Source organism: Emys orbicularis, chromosome 3 (assembly GCF_028017835.1).
Source record: "Emys orbicularis isolate rEmyOrb1 chromosome 3, rEmyOrb1.hap1, whole genome shotgun sequence".
In the NCBI taxonomy this organism is placed as follows: Eukaryota; Metazoa; Chordata; order Testudines; family Emydidae; genus Emys; species Emys orbicularis.
The window spans coordinates 138,040,462-138,057,770 of record NC_088685.1 but is presented as its reverse complement, the minus strand read 5'-3'; the positions used below and the strand labels follow the sequence as shown (position 1 = coordinate 138,057,770).

The 17,309-nt window shown below is 43.5% G+C and overlaps 1 protein-coding gene across 2 annotated transcripts in view; it reads right to left on the bottom strand.

Moving 5' to 3' along the window:
• LGALS8 (galectin 8) overlaps positions 1–10,476 on the bottom strand; it is a 28,745-nt gene extending 18,269 nt beyond the window's left edge. Inside the window, exons 1-6 of one of the 2 annotated variants that reach the window (XM_065400805.1) lie at positions 10,354–10,476; positions 7,613–7,753; positions 6,378–6,425; positions 3,512–3,600; positions 1,934–2,144; positions 577–696 (exon numbers count right to left, since the gene is read on the bottom strand). In XM_065400805.1, the coding sequence (XP_065256877.1) occupies positions 577–696; positions 1,934–2,144; positions 3,512–3,600; positions 6,378–6,425; positions 7,613–7,651 (507 nt within the window). In that variant the 5' untranslated portion in view covers positions 7,652–7,753; positions 10,354–10,476. The remainder of the gene's footprint in view (positions 1–576; positions 697–1,933; positions 2,145–3,511; positions 3,601–6,377; positions 6,426–7,612; positions 7,754–10,353) is intronic. The other variant, XM_065400806.1, reaches the window with a different exon arrangement.
• Between the last annotated feature and the right edge of the window lie 6,833 nt (positions 10,477–17,309).

Sequence of the window (17,309 nt, the reverse complement as noted above, 5' to 3'; positions counted from 1 at the left end):
TCCAAGTGGGGTAAATTACACATGCCTATTTCTGCATACAATCTAGAGTGACCAGACAGCAAGTGTGAAAAATCGGGACAGGGGGTGGGGGGTAATAGGCAACTATATAAGATAAAGTCCCAAGTATCCGGACTGTCCCTATAAAATCGGGACATCTGGTCACCCTAGTACAATCTGTTTTTCATATTAACTGTGATGTAAGTGTGTAGGCTGGGCTTCCCTCCCCAACACAAAGTTCAAATCCAAAATAGAAAAAAAGACATTCTGACACTGGGCAGAGGAATGACTAGCTGTAGCTCTAGTTAAGACTCAGAGTTGTACAGTATAACCCTGGTTATCTGACATTTAAGGAACAAGACATTCAGATAATATTTTGGGGGGATGAATAGGGGAAGAAATCATTATACTGGATATGTCAGGAGACATTACTGCATTTCTATATTGAAGTTCATATAGATTTTACTTCTGTGTTACTTCATTTTCACTGTTGATATCTTACTTCAGTACAGCATAATATGAAGTAGAAAGACATAAGGAAAAGCAACCCAAAATTAGCTATCCAATTCAGCAACTTACGTTATTAGAAACAAACTGTATAGTCTGAATCTGTACTTTCCCATATATCCCGAGAGTATCTATTCTTTCCAGGTTAACTCTGTGGTTGTACAGCAGCAAATGTTTTTCATTTACAGACACCTAGAAAGGCAGAAAAAGGCAGAAATGTACTGATATCTTAAATAGTATTTATATACTCAACATAAGATCACTACTAAACCTTTACGTTTCTCTCAATTTTACTCAGTCGTGTTTTGTTTTAGCTTCCTGCTTTGGAACATGCCTTTGACAACAAAGAATTTAGGTTTAAATTCATTTTCTTTTCCTTCACATTTTGAAATTGAAATAGTGAACATTATGGGTAATATGATAATCATGGTTAAGTTGCATGAAGTCTATTGACTGTTTTGGGGGTTGATTTTGTTGGTTTACCTTGTAATCACTGACTTCATTTCTTTTTCTTAATATGTTATGTTTAAATATTCCCTTCTCCCCACCCACACACAAACACTTCCCCTTCTCTATTAGCTCCACACCAAAATGACCCTACCACACAACCTCACTAGTGTTACTTGAAATGAATATGGTCATCTGTTTCTTTAACTCAAGAACTACAACACAGTCCTCGAGAAAGCTGTACTCCAGCCACTCTGAAAAGCCCTGGAGATGTAATCCATCAAGAGAAGACTAGATGGACTAACCAGGAATTAAACAGCTAGAGACAGAGATATTATCTTCTTCCTCCTCCAGAACAAGGTTAAAGTACACCATGGTTCATGGGGTTTGGTAGAGAAACAGAAATACTTGCCTAGTTATGTTTCTTTACAATAGTGTGGAATATTTAATGGCATTCAATAACAAAGATAAATTTACTGCACATTTGTACTTTGGTTTTGATATTGCATCTCTCATCATATTTTGATTCTCTCAGCACATCACCATTTGATGACATATGGACTATAGACTTATTTAGAGCTACACCCGTCTTATCTCAATTGGACAGAGCTGGACAAATATTTGTTTCTCTTTAGTGCTTCCTCTGACTGATCCAGAGAGCATTGTTCAGCACTCTTCTGTGTGCAGGAAGGCTGCTGTGTTCAAGAGAAGCCCTTTTACACATGGGAAAGGGAGGGGTTGTGTAACAGCTAGTATAATCAGGAAGGTATTTGTTCCCTCAACACACAACTTTCCAGGTACAAGTATATAAAAGTAAAGGCCTACATTACTCAACAGTGCCCCTCTTTCAGCGAAAGCCTATAGTTTCTCTTTGTAATCGAAGTGTACATAGCAGTAAACAATAGTGACACTGACGCTTCCAAATTAGTTTGCGTTTATGGCATGACAAGTGGCTAAATATTCACCTTCCTTAGGGACTCACCTGGAATTTATCCTTCAAAACCATAAAGACAATCTTAAATGGCTTCCCTTTTTGAAAAGGCATCTGATAAGTGATCTCCTCCCAACCCCATCTTTCTTTTTCCAGAGTGTTACAGATTATGGAGCCTGATCTTTTGAAGCGGGGATTGAAGTGAAAGGCCACATCAGCACGAGGTTTTGTGCTACTACCACATTGGAAGTCTACCTGGAACCTGACCACAAATTAAAACACACATTCAGTTCAGCTCATCCAAAAGTATTCTCTCAACAGTTTCAAATATCTAATTACATTTTGGTTCTTAATACAAAAACTTTGCATTAAACCTAGTAATGGTGATTACAAAACAATTAGAAGTAAAAAACTGAAGTGATACATACATAATACTAATTTATGACTAACCAAAAATGGGAAGATTTTTAAAGGCACAATTGGCAGTTATGCTCCCAGCTCCCACTGAAAATCAATGGGAGTTGGGTGCCTTCCTCTCATGTGTTTTCAAAAATCTTTCCCTTAATCTATTACTGAGAACTAGAATAACTTATAAGCATTTTTCAGGTGCTAATCACCATAACATCTGAGCACTTTAATAAATTAATCCTCATTACCCCCCTAAATAATCCTCATTCCGATTTTAAAGATGGGAAAATAAGTTAAATGACCAAATTCACATTGGAAACTTGTGGAAGAACAGGTAATAGAACCTAAATCTCAATTCCCTATCCTGGACCTTAGCCACCAGAACATGCATCCTCCCCCCTATTTGAAGCTTGATTCTTCCAAGTGACAACACTTTTATTATTTCAGATGCTGCCCTTAGAGAGAAAAGGTTTCTGGATCATAAGAAGCTGAATATGATCAAACGGAGGAGGAAACAAAGGAAGCCAAGCAGCAAAATAAAAAAAGTGGGCAGAGTGCAGGGAGGAAGGTGAGGAGTTACTTATTCTCTTTAAATTTCACCTTGAAGCCTTTATTTACTCCTTAGCTTCCTATTAACACACACACAAATTCAGCATTGTGTGACACTACTGTACATATTCAGAGCATTTTATAAATCAACATATTTTATAAGTGTCTATGGTAGGGTGACCAGATGTCCCGATTTTATAGCGACAGTCCCGATTTTTGGGTCTTTTTCTTATATAGGCTCCAATAACCCCCCACCCCCGTCCCAATTTTTCACACTTGCTGTCTGGTCACCCTAGTCTATGGGTTCTCAGTTTTTAAATATAAATTAAAGATTTAAGGATTGTGTCACTTTGAAATATGTTAATTACTTTTTCAAAACTGAAAAATGTTTGTTATTGAGGCTGTGGGTTTGTTTTCAAAGATTTCAGTCATTTTCAGTCACACAACGTGGGATCTCATCCAATGTCCATTACAGTAATGAGCCTCTCCACTGACAGAAGCAGAATCAGGTTTATAATGTCCCAATTTTATGATAGAAAAATTAAAACATTTCCAATGAATGTGTATCCCGCAAGCTATGAAAAGCCGTTTAGTTGGGTTTTGATCAGCTTGCCTCCTCAAAGGCTCATTCACAATATAACCTCTTGAAAGTCAGATGGCTTTAGACATTACCTGTCAGAATCATCAGGAACACTTCCCTGTATTACAACTAGTTCTCCAGGAAGAAGACCACTAAGGATTGCCCCAGTGTATGGAATAACCTATGAGAAGGAGGGGAAAATAGAATATATTCAAAATAACATTTGGGGATGTTTAGGTCAAAAAGAACAATGAAAACAAAACCAATATAGCAAAATTCCCAGTTTTATCTAATGATTTGGAGAGCAAGATTTTCTAAATAATCAACATAACAAGAAAGATGGCCAAACTGGCTAAAAAAACAATGTGGTTTAAAAGGGGAGTGAAGGCAACTATAAAAAATAAAATAAAAAACCGTAATAAATGTAAGAAAGGGAAAGTTGATAGTAATGGATATAAAATAGAATCTAGGAATTATAGAAAATTGATAAGCGAAGCAAAGACACACAAGGAAAAATATATGGCCTGCAGAGTTAAGGACAATTTTTTAAAAGGTTTTTTATGTACATTAAGAACAAAAAGAATCATGATGATAGTATTAGTCCATTACTAAATGGAAATGGTAGAATTATCAATAATAATGCAAAAATAGCAGAAGGGTTAAACATACATTTTTGTTCTGTATTTGGGGAAAAAAACAAATGATGCAACAAAAATGATTAGGGGTATGGAACAGCTTCCATATGAGGAGAGATTAATAAAACTGGGACTTTTCAGCTTGGAAAAGAGACGGCTAAGGAGAGATATGATTGAGGTCTATAAAATCATGACTGGTGTAGAGAAAGTAGATAAGGAAGTGTTGTCTACTACTACTCATAACACAAGAACTAGTGGTCACCAAATGAAATTAATAGGCAGCAGGTTTAAACAAATAAAAGGAAGTATTTCTTCACACAACGCACAGTCAACCTGTGGAACTCCTTGCCAGAGGATGTTGTGAAGGCCAAGACCATAACAGGGTTCAAAAAAGAACTAGATACATTCATGGAGGATAGGTCCATCAATGGCTATTAGCCAGGATGGGCAGGAATGGTGTCCCTAGCCTCTGTTTGCCAGAAGTTGGGAATGAGCGACAGGGGATGGATCACTTGATGATTACCTGTTCCGTTCATTCCCTCTGGGGCACCTGGCACTGGCCACTGTCAGAAGACAGGATACTGGGCTACATGGACCTTTGGTCTGACCCAGTAGGGCCATTCTTATGTTCTTATGATGTAGTCATTTCATATGCTAACACTTTCCATTCTATTAGTATCTCAGGAGGATGTTAAATAGCAGCTACTAAAAGTCAGACATTTTGAAAACAGCAGGTCCAGATAATTTGACACAAGAATTTTAAAAGAGCCAGATGAGGAGCTTACTGGACTGCTAGTCTTAGCACACTATGAAAGTTCCAGAAGATTGGATAAAAAGATAATGTTGTGCCAATTTTTTAAAAGGGTAAGCAGGATAACCCAGATAATTATAGGCCTCTCAGCCCGACATCCATCCTGGGCATGATAAAGGGGCAGTTAATATGGAATTAAAGGAAGGTTATATAATTAATGACAATCAACATGGGTTTATGGAAAGTAGATCCTGTCAACTAATTTATTTATTTTTTATTATTGGATTACAAGTTTGATTGATAAAAGGTAATAGTGTTGATGTAATATAATTAGACTTCTGTAAGGCATTTGACTTGGTATTGCATGGCATGATTAAAAAAATAGAACAATATACAATTAATATGGTATACACTAAAAATTAAAAACTGGCTAAGTGATAGGTCTCAAAATGTAACTGTAAATGGGGAATTATCAAGTGGGTGTGTTTCTAGTGGGTTTCCTAAGGAATTGGTTCTTGGCCCTATGCTATTTATTTTCTGGAAGAAAACAGAATCACTGATAAAGTTGGTAGATGACACTAATTGGAGAAGTGGTAATAACAAAGAGGACAAGTCACAGATATACAGCTATCTGGATCGCTTGGTTGGCCGGGCACAAGTGCATCTCAGAGTCATACACACACACGGCTCCCTGTCCCAGTCTTGTCTAAACTATCCCAATTCTCCCACCACACTGTCTCTTCATCAGATCTGTCCCTCCCCCACATCTTTCCCTGCTTCCCAATGATTCCCACTTCCAGTCTCTACCCCCAGCTTCTTATCTGATCTGAGTCTCCCCCTCCCATACCTACTGGCTCCCAGTCCCCCTCCCAAGTCCCAGTATCCCTACTCAAACAGTCCCAGGTCGTTTCCCCCCCCCACCCCCCGCCTCCATTCCCAGTTTCTCGCTCCTCTTCATCAACCTCCAGTCCCAATTTCTGCCCCTGACCCCTTCTGGTTTCTTGTCCCAATCTACTCTCCCTGCCCCTCCACAGGTCCAGATCTTGTCCTTGTCTTGAATTATGCAGCTTCCTCCTCTATTCTGCCTGGGCCCAGCAGGGGCGTTATTGAGAGCACAGGAGAGACAGGCTCCTTGCTCTCAGTTCATGTACCCGTCCTTTCATAGCCCATAGCCGCAACTGCAAGTAAAGTCCAGTTCAGCCCTGAACTGGAGTATGTTCCGTATGGACAGAAATTTCTGGAAATGTAGCTGTTAATAGCTAAGAAGTCTATTGAGCACGTTCAATTTGAGATTTTTCAAAGACTCATAACTTGGCCAAAATTGAGCAGATTTTCATGGGGAAGGCAAAAGGCACATCCATTACACAAAAGCTACCCCTCCACCCCCCGCCAAATTTCAAGTTCCTGCTCCAAAGCATGGACTTCCAAAGAAAACAGAATGGCCACTGACACATCCTCGAATACCAAATATTCCAGTACTTCCGCAACAGCGTGGGCCTGCTTCCGCCTGTATGCCCTTGCATGCATGATGATACTGGACAAAACTACGTCTGGTACAGGACAGGGACAAACCTTTCCAAAATCAGGACTGTCCGGCTTAAAAGCAGATGAATGGCCTGCCTGAAAGAAAAGGTCACCAGAATTTTTTAACATGGGCAAAATAACACTTTTTCACTAGCCTCATTCATGGAAACAACTGAACCATTTTGGCTGAAATTTTCTAGAAAACTTCAACCTGAGTTAGACACCTAGCAAGGAAAATTTTACCCCAGTCAACGTATGACAAAGCTATAAGCAACTGAAGACAGGTTTCAGAGTGGTAGCCGTGTTAGTCTGTATCAGCAAAAACAACGAGGAGTCCTTGTGGCACCTTAGAGACCAACAAATTTATTTGGGCATAAGCTTTCGTGGGCTAGAACCCATTTCATCATGTATTTATACTCTGTTCATGTATTTATACCTGCTCCTGTATTTTCCACTCCATGCATCTGATGAAGTGGGTTCTAGCCCACGAAAGCTTATGCCCAAATAAATTTGTTCGTCTCTAAGGTGCCACAAGGACTCCTCGTTGTTTCAACTGAAGACAGTGTCTTCTACTGAGAAGTGTCGGGCAACCTTCATAATAGGCAGTGCTACCAGCTTCGCCTGTAATATAGGCTCGTATGTATTTTTATTGGAGGGTGCTATTCCCTTCATAGTTAAGTTTAAAACTAGCTTCCCATTCAACTTCCTCCTTTACATAACCAAAATCAAACCAATACACTAATACAGCTTCTGCAAGAACAAGGTCATGAAACCCACACAAACCTAGAACTACAAAATAATAAAGAATAACACAATGCTGAGTTCAGCCCCAAAAAAGAACATGGAAATTATGAAGAATGGGGAAGATACATGTAGTTGTTCTGGATGCCAAAAAGCCCAACTCTGTCTCCTATCCAAAAGGTATGGCTAAGTGCTCCACCTCATTAAGTCTCACATTTCGATTGAAACGGGGCAATGCTGACACAGCATGATGATAAGACTTGTGATACTCCTAATTTATGAATGCTCTTTCCTTTTTGGAAATACTATACTTTAACTTTGAAGATACACACAGCTCCAAGTCCCTTACCCCTATTAACAGGAACTGTACTGAAAGCAGCAGGTGTTATTTTCGTATACATGAGAAATTTGGAGATTTCTCAATATTCCTATCACCACACAAACAGCACACAGTTCTGACTAGCTGATGTAAGAGCAAAGTCCCTTGGGGTAAAGCTGCCCAGTGTTTTCAGGGAGAAGCTGTTTACACGATGGGGAATTACCGGGTTATGGATTGTCTTCTGCAGTTGGTCCAAGGGCATCGTCGTCCCTCCTTCAGCCAAGTCTGTTGGCTGTGTGTGACCAGCGATGGATTTTGAATATAGTTAAATTTCTCAGTTTTGTTGGCATTGAAGAAAGGATCCCTTTGGAAAACCAAAATTAAGTTTTAATTTAAAAAACTGAATGAAGTAATCCTTGTTCAGCCTTCAAAATATTAAATCTTCTTCATGCTTTTTGACATACTAATGAAAATGTTTTAACAGGAATTTGCTGGCTTAATTTTACAGTTTCTACAAGATATGAAAATTAAGTGCTTAGTTGTCCCAGTAAGACATACCCCTTACCATAGGGCGGTGTGTACATAGCTACAAAGTTTGCTTGAGAACTCTGGGAATAATTGGTTCTCAATAGATATAATCTCTCCCACAGCTCCCCACTGTGCCTGGGAAGTGTGGACAATGCACAGTCCTTAAGCATGGTCCACCATTCTCCTTTCTACACAGCTGTCTAGATCTTGTTAGCATGGAAATTGTGGGAGAAGAACAGAGTCACGGTCCCACAGAGGAGCTGAGAAGGAGTGGTCCCTGTACTCAGGGACTGCAGTTGTTCCTGATCTTTATGTGGGAGTGCAAGAGGGGAAGGCTCTTTGCACGTTCCTACTTCCTACACAAGAGCCAGGCAAAATCTGGTCTGAAATAAGCAAGAGAGCAATTTTATTTTCTTCTTTTGCTAATTCCTAACTCTCCTGAGGGAGAGTCTGTAGGCTGACCTTTGCTTTCTCCTGACCAGTCAAAAGACCATGGGTTCTCTTACCTTTGATAATGTGGTGAAAAGACTAGCAAAAACCACAATTAAGATGAAAAGTTTCTGTTTTCTATATCCTTCAGCATATACAATCCCAGATATCAATGAATAGCTCAAGGACAATACTGACAGGGTCACTGAACAGATAGCTATGAACAGCAATGAAACTACAGCTTCTTAGTGTATCCTGTACTCAGCAACCCCTCCCTTCTTCAGAAGGGCATCCCACAGTGATCAGAATGTAATACCCAAATGTAAACCTACAGACAATAATATTATTTATAGTATTCTATTATGCAAACAAAGGCTATTTCATTTAAGCAGACTTAGTGGGGCCTATGTTTGCTGTATTACTGCCTGATATTTGTTACAATATATTTGACCAATCAGAACAAAGTCAACTATTGTACTCGTGCATCATGATTTATTTAATTCAGTCTCTCAGTGGAGGTGTGGCCTATTGTAACATTTTTATTATATTTTAATTTTTTCTATATTTTATTATTACGTGGCAACAAAATACTTAGTTCTTCTATAGGGTTTTTCACCCATCAAAGCAATTTACAAAGGCAAATATCATTAGCCTCATCTTAGAGATGGGAAAACAGAGGCACAGAAGAGATATGATATTCCCAGTACAGAGAAGACTAGTAGAAGAGCCAGAAATGGAACCCAGATCTTATGACTCTTAATTTGGTAGCCTATTCACTAGACCAGGCTGCTCCTTCCCATGACCTGTGACAGCAATCTAGACTTCATTAAAAAAAGAGGACTCTGGGACTACAGAAAATGAACAAGCTTGAGAATTCTGTGGCACATGTACAAACTGACATAGCTAAAGGATATTAAGTGTGTAAGCCTGTGGTGCATTTGAAATCTTGGCAGTGTTGCAGGATGCCTCGGACAGTGTGGCAATTTCATACCAAGAAAGTGGGGCATAACATGGAGAGAAAGTTGGAATTTAGGTATTTCTGTATTTTGGAATGAGGGAATGGTATATAATTGCTGGGTTCTGCATGTGGGCGGGGATTCACTGATAGAAATGCACAGCAGATGCCCAAGTTCCTCTCCCTGTCAACAGAGAGAAAATTACTTGCAATATTCATTAAATTATAGTCTCCAGACAGTACTGAAAGTGGTGAGCTGCATTATTTCTATTTCTAAATGTGGAGCAGGACTGAAATTAGGGTTTTCTAAAACTGGTAAACACATGCAGTTTTTCTGCTCCAAAATGAAAAAAAAATTGTAATAACCTTAAATGTCACTTTGGTGTAATAATATCTCACTAACTCCAAAATATTCCTGGTAATAAACACTAACAGGCAGATAATCCTGCCATTCGCTATAGTCAGTCAAATTATCATTTCTACATGAGCTTTAAGAATTATTTTAAGAGATGTGGCCAGGTCAATTTAAACCCAAACCACAGATATTGTAAAAAAAACAAGTTTTACATAAAAACAATAGTAAGAGAAGTATCCCCTTTAAAAAAAAAAAAGGAGTGCAGTAAAATTAATTTGTTACTTTGGAAATAAAGGTTCTCCTGTAATGTCTGTTCCCCAAACTTTCCAAGATTGTGCTAGTACATCAGAACTAGAAAGTGAAGACAGACTGTATAAAGTGAAATTGACTCATTTGAGAAAAACCTAAAAAGTAAACAAAATAAGACTAGTGTAAAATAAATTCGTTTTTAAAGGTTTAAATTTTAATAATCAGAGGAGTTTTTAATAAAACAAGTAAAGGCATATTTTTAAAATATGATTTTAACCTTGCAGGGTCCTTTAAATTTTCTAGTTCTTATTTCTTTTGTATGCTCCCCTCATTGGAGTCAACCCTGGTTTCTGTATCCAAACATATCTGCGTTTTTTAAATTTCAACAGTTTTTTTTCCCTGAAGGGATATTGTCAATCTGTTTAAATCATATTTAATTTATGCTTACCTTTGTAACGAATAACCTCTTCAAAGCTACAAACCGAAATCTGACTCTAAATCAAATGTATCTGTTTCCATTTCGATCAGTTGTGGATTCTTTTAGCTGGTTACTCTGCTTGCACAGTAAAAATGGTTCCTCCACTCCTATTTCCTGGTTCCCATGCACCAACACAATGACATCACCACATGTCCACTGCTTTGAAAGCCTCCTCCCCAGGCATTCCTTAAAGAACCAGTGTGTGTCACAGTTCACTTGCTGATAACATAGCTTTATTTTTGGCTGTTCTGTTTCCATCACATGTGGATTACTGTTTAAAACTGTCTTTTTGAAACAAATTGCTTTATTCTTTTTATACTTTATTTTTTTTTCATGCACTTTAAAATAGTTGTTTGAATTTCATCATGGTGAAAGATGCTGCCCTGGAGAATGAAATTCTTCCTTAAGCTGGATACTAGCTCTTAGTGCTAGCATCATGGTCCCCGACCATGGCAGCTGGTTGGTATAGGGTGGGGAACTTAAAATCAGACACATAACTGTCTTCTGCGCCATTGCTTCCAAAAAATGATCCGAAGGCCTGTCAGGAGGACACAGATTTTACATGACACTAGTGTCTGTAGCCTTGTCTTTCCAGCTCACCACTGAACTGTTTACAGGTAACAGACAATTGTCTGCAGATGCTCTCCCATACCACCTGGGACCACCATGGAGTCTGCTGCGCAGGCAGCCAGGTGACCTCTCTTCAGCTGGAGAATGAGGAGGCCTCAGCTTCAGCAGGACAAGGTAAAGATGTCCCAGTATTGGCCCTAGAGCCTAGACTCTCCACCCTCTACGTTCCTCGCTATCACAAACCGCATCCCGGTAACCCAGGCACCCAATCCCCTCCGAAGTCCCAGCACAGCCTCAAAAAACAAACTCAGCAATGTATGACAGCTTCTTTCCTGTCCCTTAAGTTGTCCTAGCTTTTTCATTATTGTTCTTGTTCTCCTTACTTTCCTGCCCCATCACATACACTCCAAGTGCCTGCTTATCTTTGTGATTGGTTTATATATGTAGAATTGGGGTTTGTTGGGTGCCACCATGCAGCTGGTACCCTTTGGGAGACTTCTTTCACACTTGTCTCTCCAGCTAGCCATGCCTATGATGATTGCCTACGCACCTGCATACCATTGGCACCATTTCAGAGGCATAATAACGCTTACACACTACTGTACGATTATGGGGTGATGTTTGGTGCTTAGTTTCCTCCCTAGTACTCCTTTTAATATACATGGAGACAAGCGAAAACGCTGAGTCTCAGAGAGAAAACCTCACCCTACGGGAAGCCTGGTCAGGGCCCGCAGCTCCTGGCACAAGGTGGAATTTCCCCCATTTCCCACTTGAAGATTAGCTGCAGGAAGCTAGACAGACTCAAGTTTCAGACATCTGCTACATTGTGCGAGTAATGCAGCAGGATCACACCATCCTGTTCCAGATTGTCTCTACCTGCTCTCAGAATCTGCTGTTAACCTGCGACCCTACTCCCTTCTGCAGCCTGGGTCTGGAATTGATGGTCTGTTTCCACTGCATTGCCATGGCCACCGTGGGTCCGTCTGCACTGCAGCTGGCAGGTGTAATTGCCAGTTTGGGTAGATATACATCATGTGTTAGCTCTGTACAAGATAGTGCACTAAATTAGCATTGTGGCCATGGCAGCATGGGCAGCGGCTCAGGCTTGTAACTAGAATCTCAGACAGGGTTGCTGTTTTTATGATCAGAGCAAGTACATGTGTGTCTACCTGAGCTGAGCATTACATCTTGAAGCTAGGGTTGCCAGATGTCCGTTTTTTGACCGGAACACCCAGTCGAAAAGGGACCCTGGCGGCTCCAATCAGCACCGCTGACCAGGCTGTTAAAAGTCCGGTTGCTGTCGCAGCGGGGCAGGCAGGCTCTGTGCCCAGCTCCGCGCAACTCCTGGGAAGCAGCCGGCATGTCCCTCCGGCTCCTAGGTGGAGGGGCGGCCAGGGAGGCTCCGTGCATTGCCCCTGCCCGCAAGCGCCACCCAAAGCGCTGGCTCCACAGCTCCCATTGGACAGGAACTATGGAGGGACATGTCGCTGTTTCCCGGGAGTTGCCTAAGGTCAGCACTGCCCGTAGTCTGTACCCTGAACCCCCTCCCGGTGCCCCAATCCCCTCCTCTGGCTCAGAACCCCCTCCTGCACCCAAACTTCCTCCTGGAGCCTGCACCCCACACCCCAGCTCCCTGCCTGATCCCAGAACCCCTCGGCCCCAGCCCAGAGCCCCCTCCTACACCCCAAACCTTTCATCCCCGGCCCCACCCCAGAGCCCACATCCCAAGCCTAGAGCCCTCACCCCCCAACACACACACACACACATACCTCAACACCCTGCCCCTGCCCGGAGACCCCTCCTGTACCCCAAACCCCTCATCCCTAGCCCCACTCCAGAGCCCGCATCCCCCAGCCGGAGGCCTCACCTCCTCCCACACTGAACCCCCTGCCTCACCCAGTGCCCCTTCCTGCACCTGGAGCCCACACCCCTAGCCCAGAGCCCGTACCTCCTCCCACACCCCAACTGACTGCCTCAGCCCGGAGCCCTCTCCCACACTCCAAAACCCTCGGCCTCACCCCCCAGCCCACAGCCCCCTCCTGCACCCCAAACTCCTCATCCCTGGCCCCATCCCAGAGCCCACACCCCCTCTCACATCCTAAAGCCCTGCTCCAGCCCAGTGAAAATGAGCAAGTGAGTGAGGGTGTGGTTCAGCGAGCAACGGAGGGAGGGGAATGGAGTGAGCAGGATGCGGGACCTCGGAGAAGGGGCGGGGCAGGGATGGGGTCTCAGGGAAGGGGCAGGGCAGGGGCCAGGACAAGGGTGTTCAGTTAGAAAGTTGGCAACCCTACTTGAAACCAGTGGCGCTGGAACACTTTTTAGAGTGGGGGTGCTCCCCCCTGCCCCTCCTAGAGCTGGGGCAAGGAGCAGGGTCTTGGCTCCGGGACAGGGGGACGTGGACAGGGATAAGAGAGCTGAGTCCACAGCTGGGAGTAGGTGCGGATCCCCAGGCTCTGGGCTGATAGCTGGGACTCTGCGTGTGGGACTGAGACTGGAGCCCTAGACGCGGGGCCAGGCACGGGGCCGGCTGCCCCAGACTAGGAGGGGAGCCCTGTGTAAAACCTGGGTATGCTACAGCACCCCCCGCACCCGTAGTTCTTGCACCTATGTTTGAAGCTGCAGTACAGACCTAGTCAATGAGTAGCTATCTTCTCTATCAGGAGCCACGAATGGGCAGCAGAAATCAGGAATCTCCCAGGTTTGTGGGACTGATCTGAACCCATGGATGGGATTTCAGAAGCCTACAGTTATGTAAAAATAAGCTCTTCCTGGGGTTGCTGAGTGTGTTCATGCTTTCTCTTGGCTGTGATGGGCAGCAACAGTTTCATATACAGTTTGTAGGCGGGAGGGTCAGCTCCTGGTGTGGGCTCAGGAAGGGATTAGTGAGAATGGCAGGCAGGGTATTTGCCCAGAGATAGTACCAGGGAGCCCAGTCCTGAACTGTGTCTGTCAGTTCCTTGGTTCCCAACCTCCGCTGCTAGTCTCAAGAGCAGCATTTGACTTCCCTTGGGTCTCCTCCAGTCCATAGTTTTCCTTCTGGGCCTACTGCTATTGCTGTCCCAGCTCAGTAGGTAGATCCTCTTTCCATACCCCTGTAAGCAGAGTCAGAATGAGCGCTACCGTGAGATCTGGTAGTGAGCTGTGGAAAAGGACTTCAGGGGCTGATCTCGTTTGCATGGGCACACCCACCCTGCCTAGCATGAAGGACTGCCTGCCCAACTGGTCACTTTGGCTGCTGTGGGATCCCCAGTCTCTTTGTTATTGGGGCAGGAGTAATAAAGGGTTGTTATCCTGGATATGTGAATCAAGGACAGTAGAACTGTACTTGGCATTTTATGATGGAGGGATTCGCCCTCAACTAAGCAGCACTCACTAGGCAAGGGACATGGGTTCCAAAGCCGGGTGGGGGGGACAGGTATGTGTATCTGGTAGTGTGGGTCCCTTCTGAGGGCCCGAAATACCACTTTTACTCCTCTTCTCTCCAGTGTGTAATAACAGAGCTAATTTTGACTCCATTAGGAGTCTTGTTACATGCTACAGAGCAGAAACCTAGGTCTAAGCATTAGACCTACTTTGGGCTAGTGGTGCACCAGCACTGAGGCTCCTCTACTACCAGCTAAACTCACTGAGAGATGAAGTCACTAAAGAGCTGACGTTTCTAAGAGCTGTGTTAAGTGGGGGGGGAGCCTGAAGACAAGTTGGCGGAGCAGACAGCAGGACAGCGAGTGGAGCGGATTGGCTAGCAGGGCGGCTGGCGGAGAGTGGAGCGAATAGCTGGGCGGCAGGCGGAAAGCCGAGCGCAGAGGAGCGGCCAGCAGGACGGCTGGCGGGGAGGCGCAGCTGACAGTGAAGATTGCAGCAGAACCTCATGGAGAGGCGTGGCACTGGGCTGTCAACCCGAGCAGCGGAGCATGTAAGATGCTCCCCATACCTCCCCCTGCTTCCACCCAGGCTGGGAGGTAAAACTCTGCGGATGAACTTCTGAACTCTGGGGGCTGCACTGACCAAGGTCAGAAACTGGGGGGGCGGGAGGGGGGGGACTGTTGGGTTGCTGGACTTAAGACCCTGAGGGGAAAAGGACACTGCCAAACTAACTTGGGGGTGGGTCTTTTGCTCATGGTTTGTGTTATGAACCCTGTTTGTGGTGTTTCCCCAACATAATGCCGCATTGTTTCCCTCCTTTATTAAAAGACTTTTGCTACACTCAGACTCCGTGCTTGCGAGAGGGGAAGTATTGCCTCTTAGAGGCGCCCGGGGGGTGGTATGTAATTGTCCCAGGTCACTGGGTGGGAGCTTGAGCCGGTTTTGCATTGTGTTATTGAAACGGAACCCCTAGATACTGAACCTGGCCCTTGTTGCTGCCAACTCTGACGGGCAGAAGGGTTACACCCCTTTTTCCTTAATTGTTCACCTTAACTGGAAATATCTGTTCTAGCAATAGTGAGGCCCCTCTCAAGGCAGGGCTGGTTTCTCTGGAGTTAATCATATTTCTATGCAGTGACCTGGTTTTCTTTCTCCTAGTGCGGTCTCTGGATCCCCCCCAAGGTAGGTAGGGATCCTGCACAAGCTCAGTGCTAACCCCCCAAGTGTCAAATATTATAAAACATTCAGTTATTTGCAGCTTGCAAGTTCTAATTTCCTATTTTTAGTCATTAGAAAGGAAATGAGAATCCACCTGCCCTGTTTGATCTGGATGCTGATGCTTCAAAATGTTGCTAGCTTAAATGCCTGTTTATGTAAACAAATATGCATTACCTTCTCATGTTCACAAAATAGAGTACTAAGTTATTTCCATAAACTCTCCAGACTCCCAGACCTTCACCCCTAACAGATTTAGAAAAATAGGTTGTAAAACACAGTTTTCCTAGAACTACCAGGCTTTCGTACAAATTCATTTGTATTTCTTGTTGCTTGAACCAAAGATAAATTCAAGATTTCTCACTATTTTAGTATTTACATTGTACAATAAACCTCCAAGCACAATATTTAAACTGTTATAACTTGTCCAGATTTTCACCAGGATCCTGAAAGGTACCCCTGTTTAACACCTCCCCTGCCAAAGGCAGACTTTCTACTTCCACCTACTGAAGTGCTACTGCTGTTCAAAACAGACTATCAGAATTGTTTTATAATGGATGAGGGGGCTGTTTCCTGAAATGATCACAACCAGCCCTAATATTTACAGGGTTTTGCCCCCTTATTCCTGACTAACATTTGCCAACCATGCCAAAATCCTCAACTGGGACAGGCAGGCCTCCTAGCTCCCACATGTGTGGCTTCAGCTGGTAGAGCAGATGCCAGGTGGGGTTAGCTACACCACAAATCAAGGAGTATGGAGATTCTTCAGCAAAAACAACTCATTGGTGGGAAGTATTATCATGTGGTCGTGGTTTGCTTTAAGCCATTTTCAAATCAGAGAGTTGCTAAAGATAGGAAATGTTATAGGAAAATATACTATTGTTTATATCTGGGGTGTCTGAGAAGCCATACAATGGTATTCCTGCAAAATAGTGATGACCCTGTGCAAATATTAATAGACAGCTACATACCATCTCCTATCCCACATAGCTAATTACACATCACTACCCTCCTGGTAGTGTACAACCAACTGTCATCCCTGTGGAAGTAAAAGGCCCGGATAGAGACCGTCGAATCGTGGAAGTCAATGAATGGCTATGCAGGTGGTGTCAGAGAGAAGGCTTTGGATTCTTTGACCATGGGATGGTGTTCCAAGAAGGAGGAGTGCTAGGCAGAGACAGGCTCCATCTAACAAAGAGAGGGAAGAGCATCTTCACAAGCAGGCTGGTTAACCTATTGAGGAGGGCTTTAAACTAGGTTCACCAGGGGAATGAGACCAAAGCCCTGTGGGAAGTGGGATACCGGGAGGAAGCACAAGCAGGAGAGCACAAGAGGGGAGGACTCTTGCCTCCTACTGAGAAAGCAGGACGATCAGCGAGTTATCTTAAGTGCCTATACACAAATGCAAGAAGCCTGGGAAACAAGCAGGGAGAACTGGAAGTCCTGGCACAGTAAAGGAATTATGATGTGATTGGAATAACAGAGACTTGGTGGGATAACTCACATGACTGAAGTACTGTCATGGATGGATATAAACTGTTCAGGCAGGGCAGAAAAGGTGGGGGAGTTGCATTGTATGTAAGAAAGCAGAGCAGTATGGCTGCTCAGAGCTCTGGTATGAAACTGCAGAAAAACCTGAGTGTCTCTGGATAAAGTTGAGCAACAAGGGTGATGTCGTGGTGGGAGTCTGCTATAGACCACCAGACCAGGGGGATGAGGTGGATGAGGCTTTCTTCTGGCAGGTAACAGAAGTTACTAGATTGCAGGCCCTGGTTCTC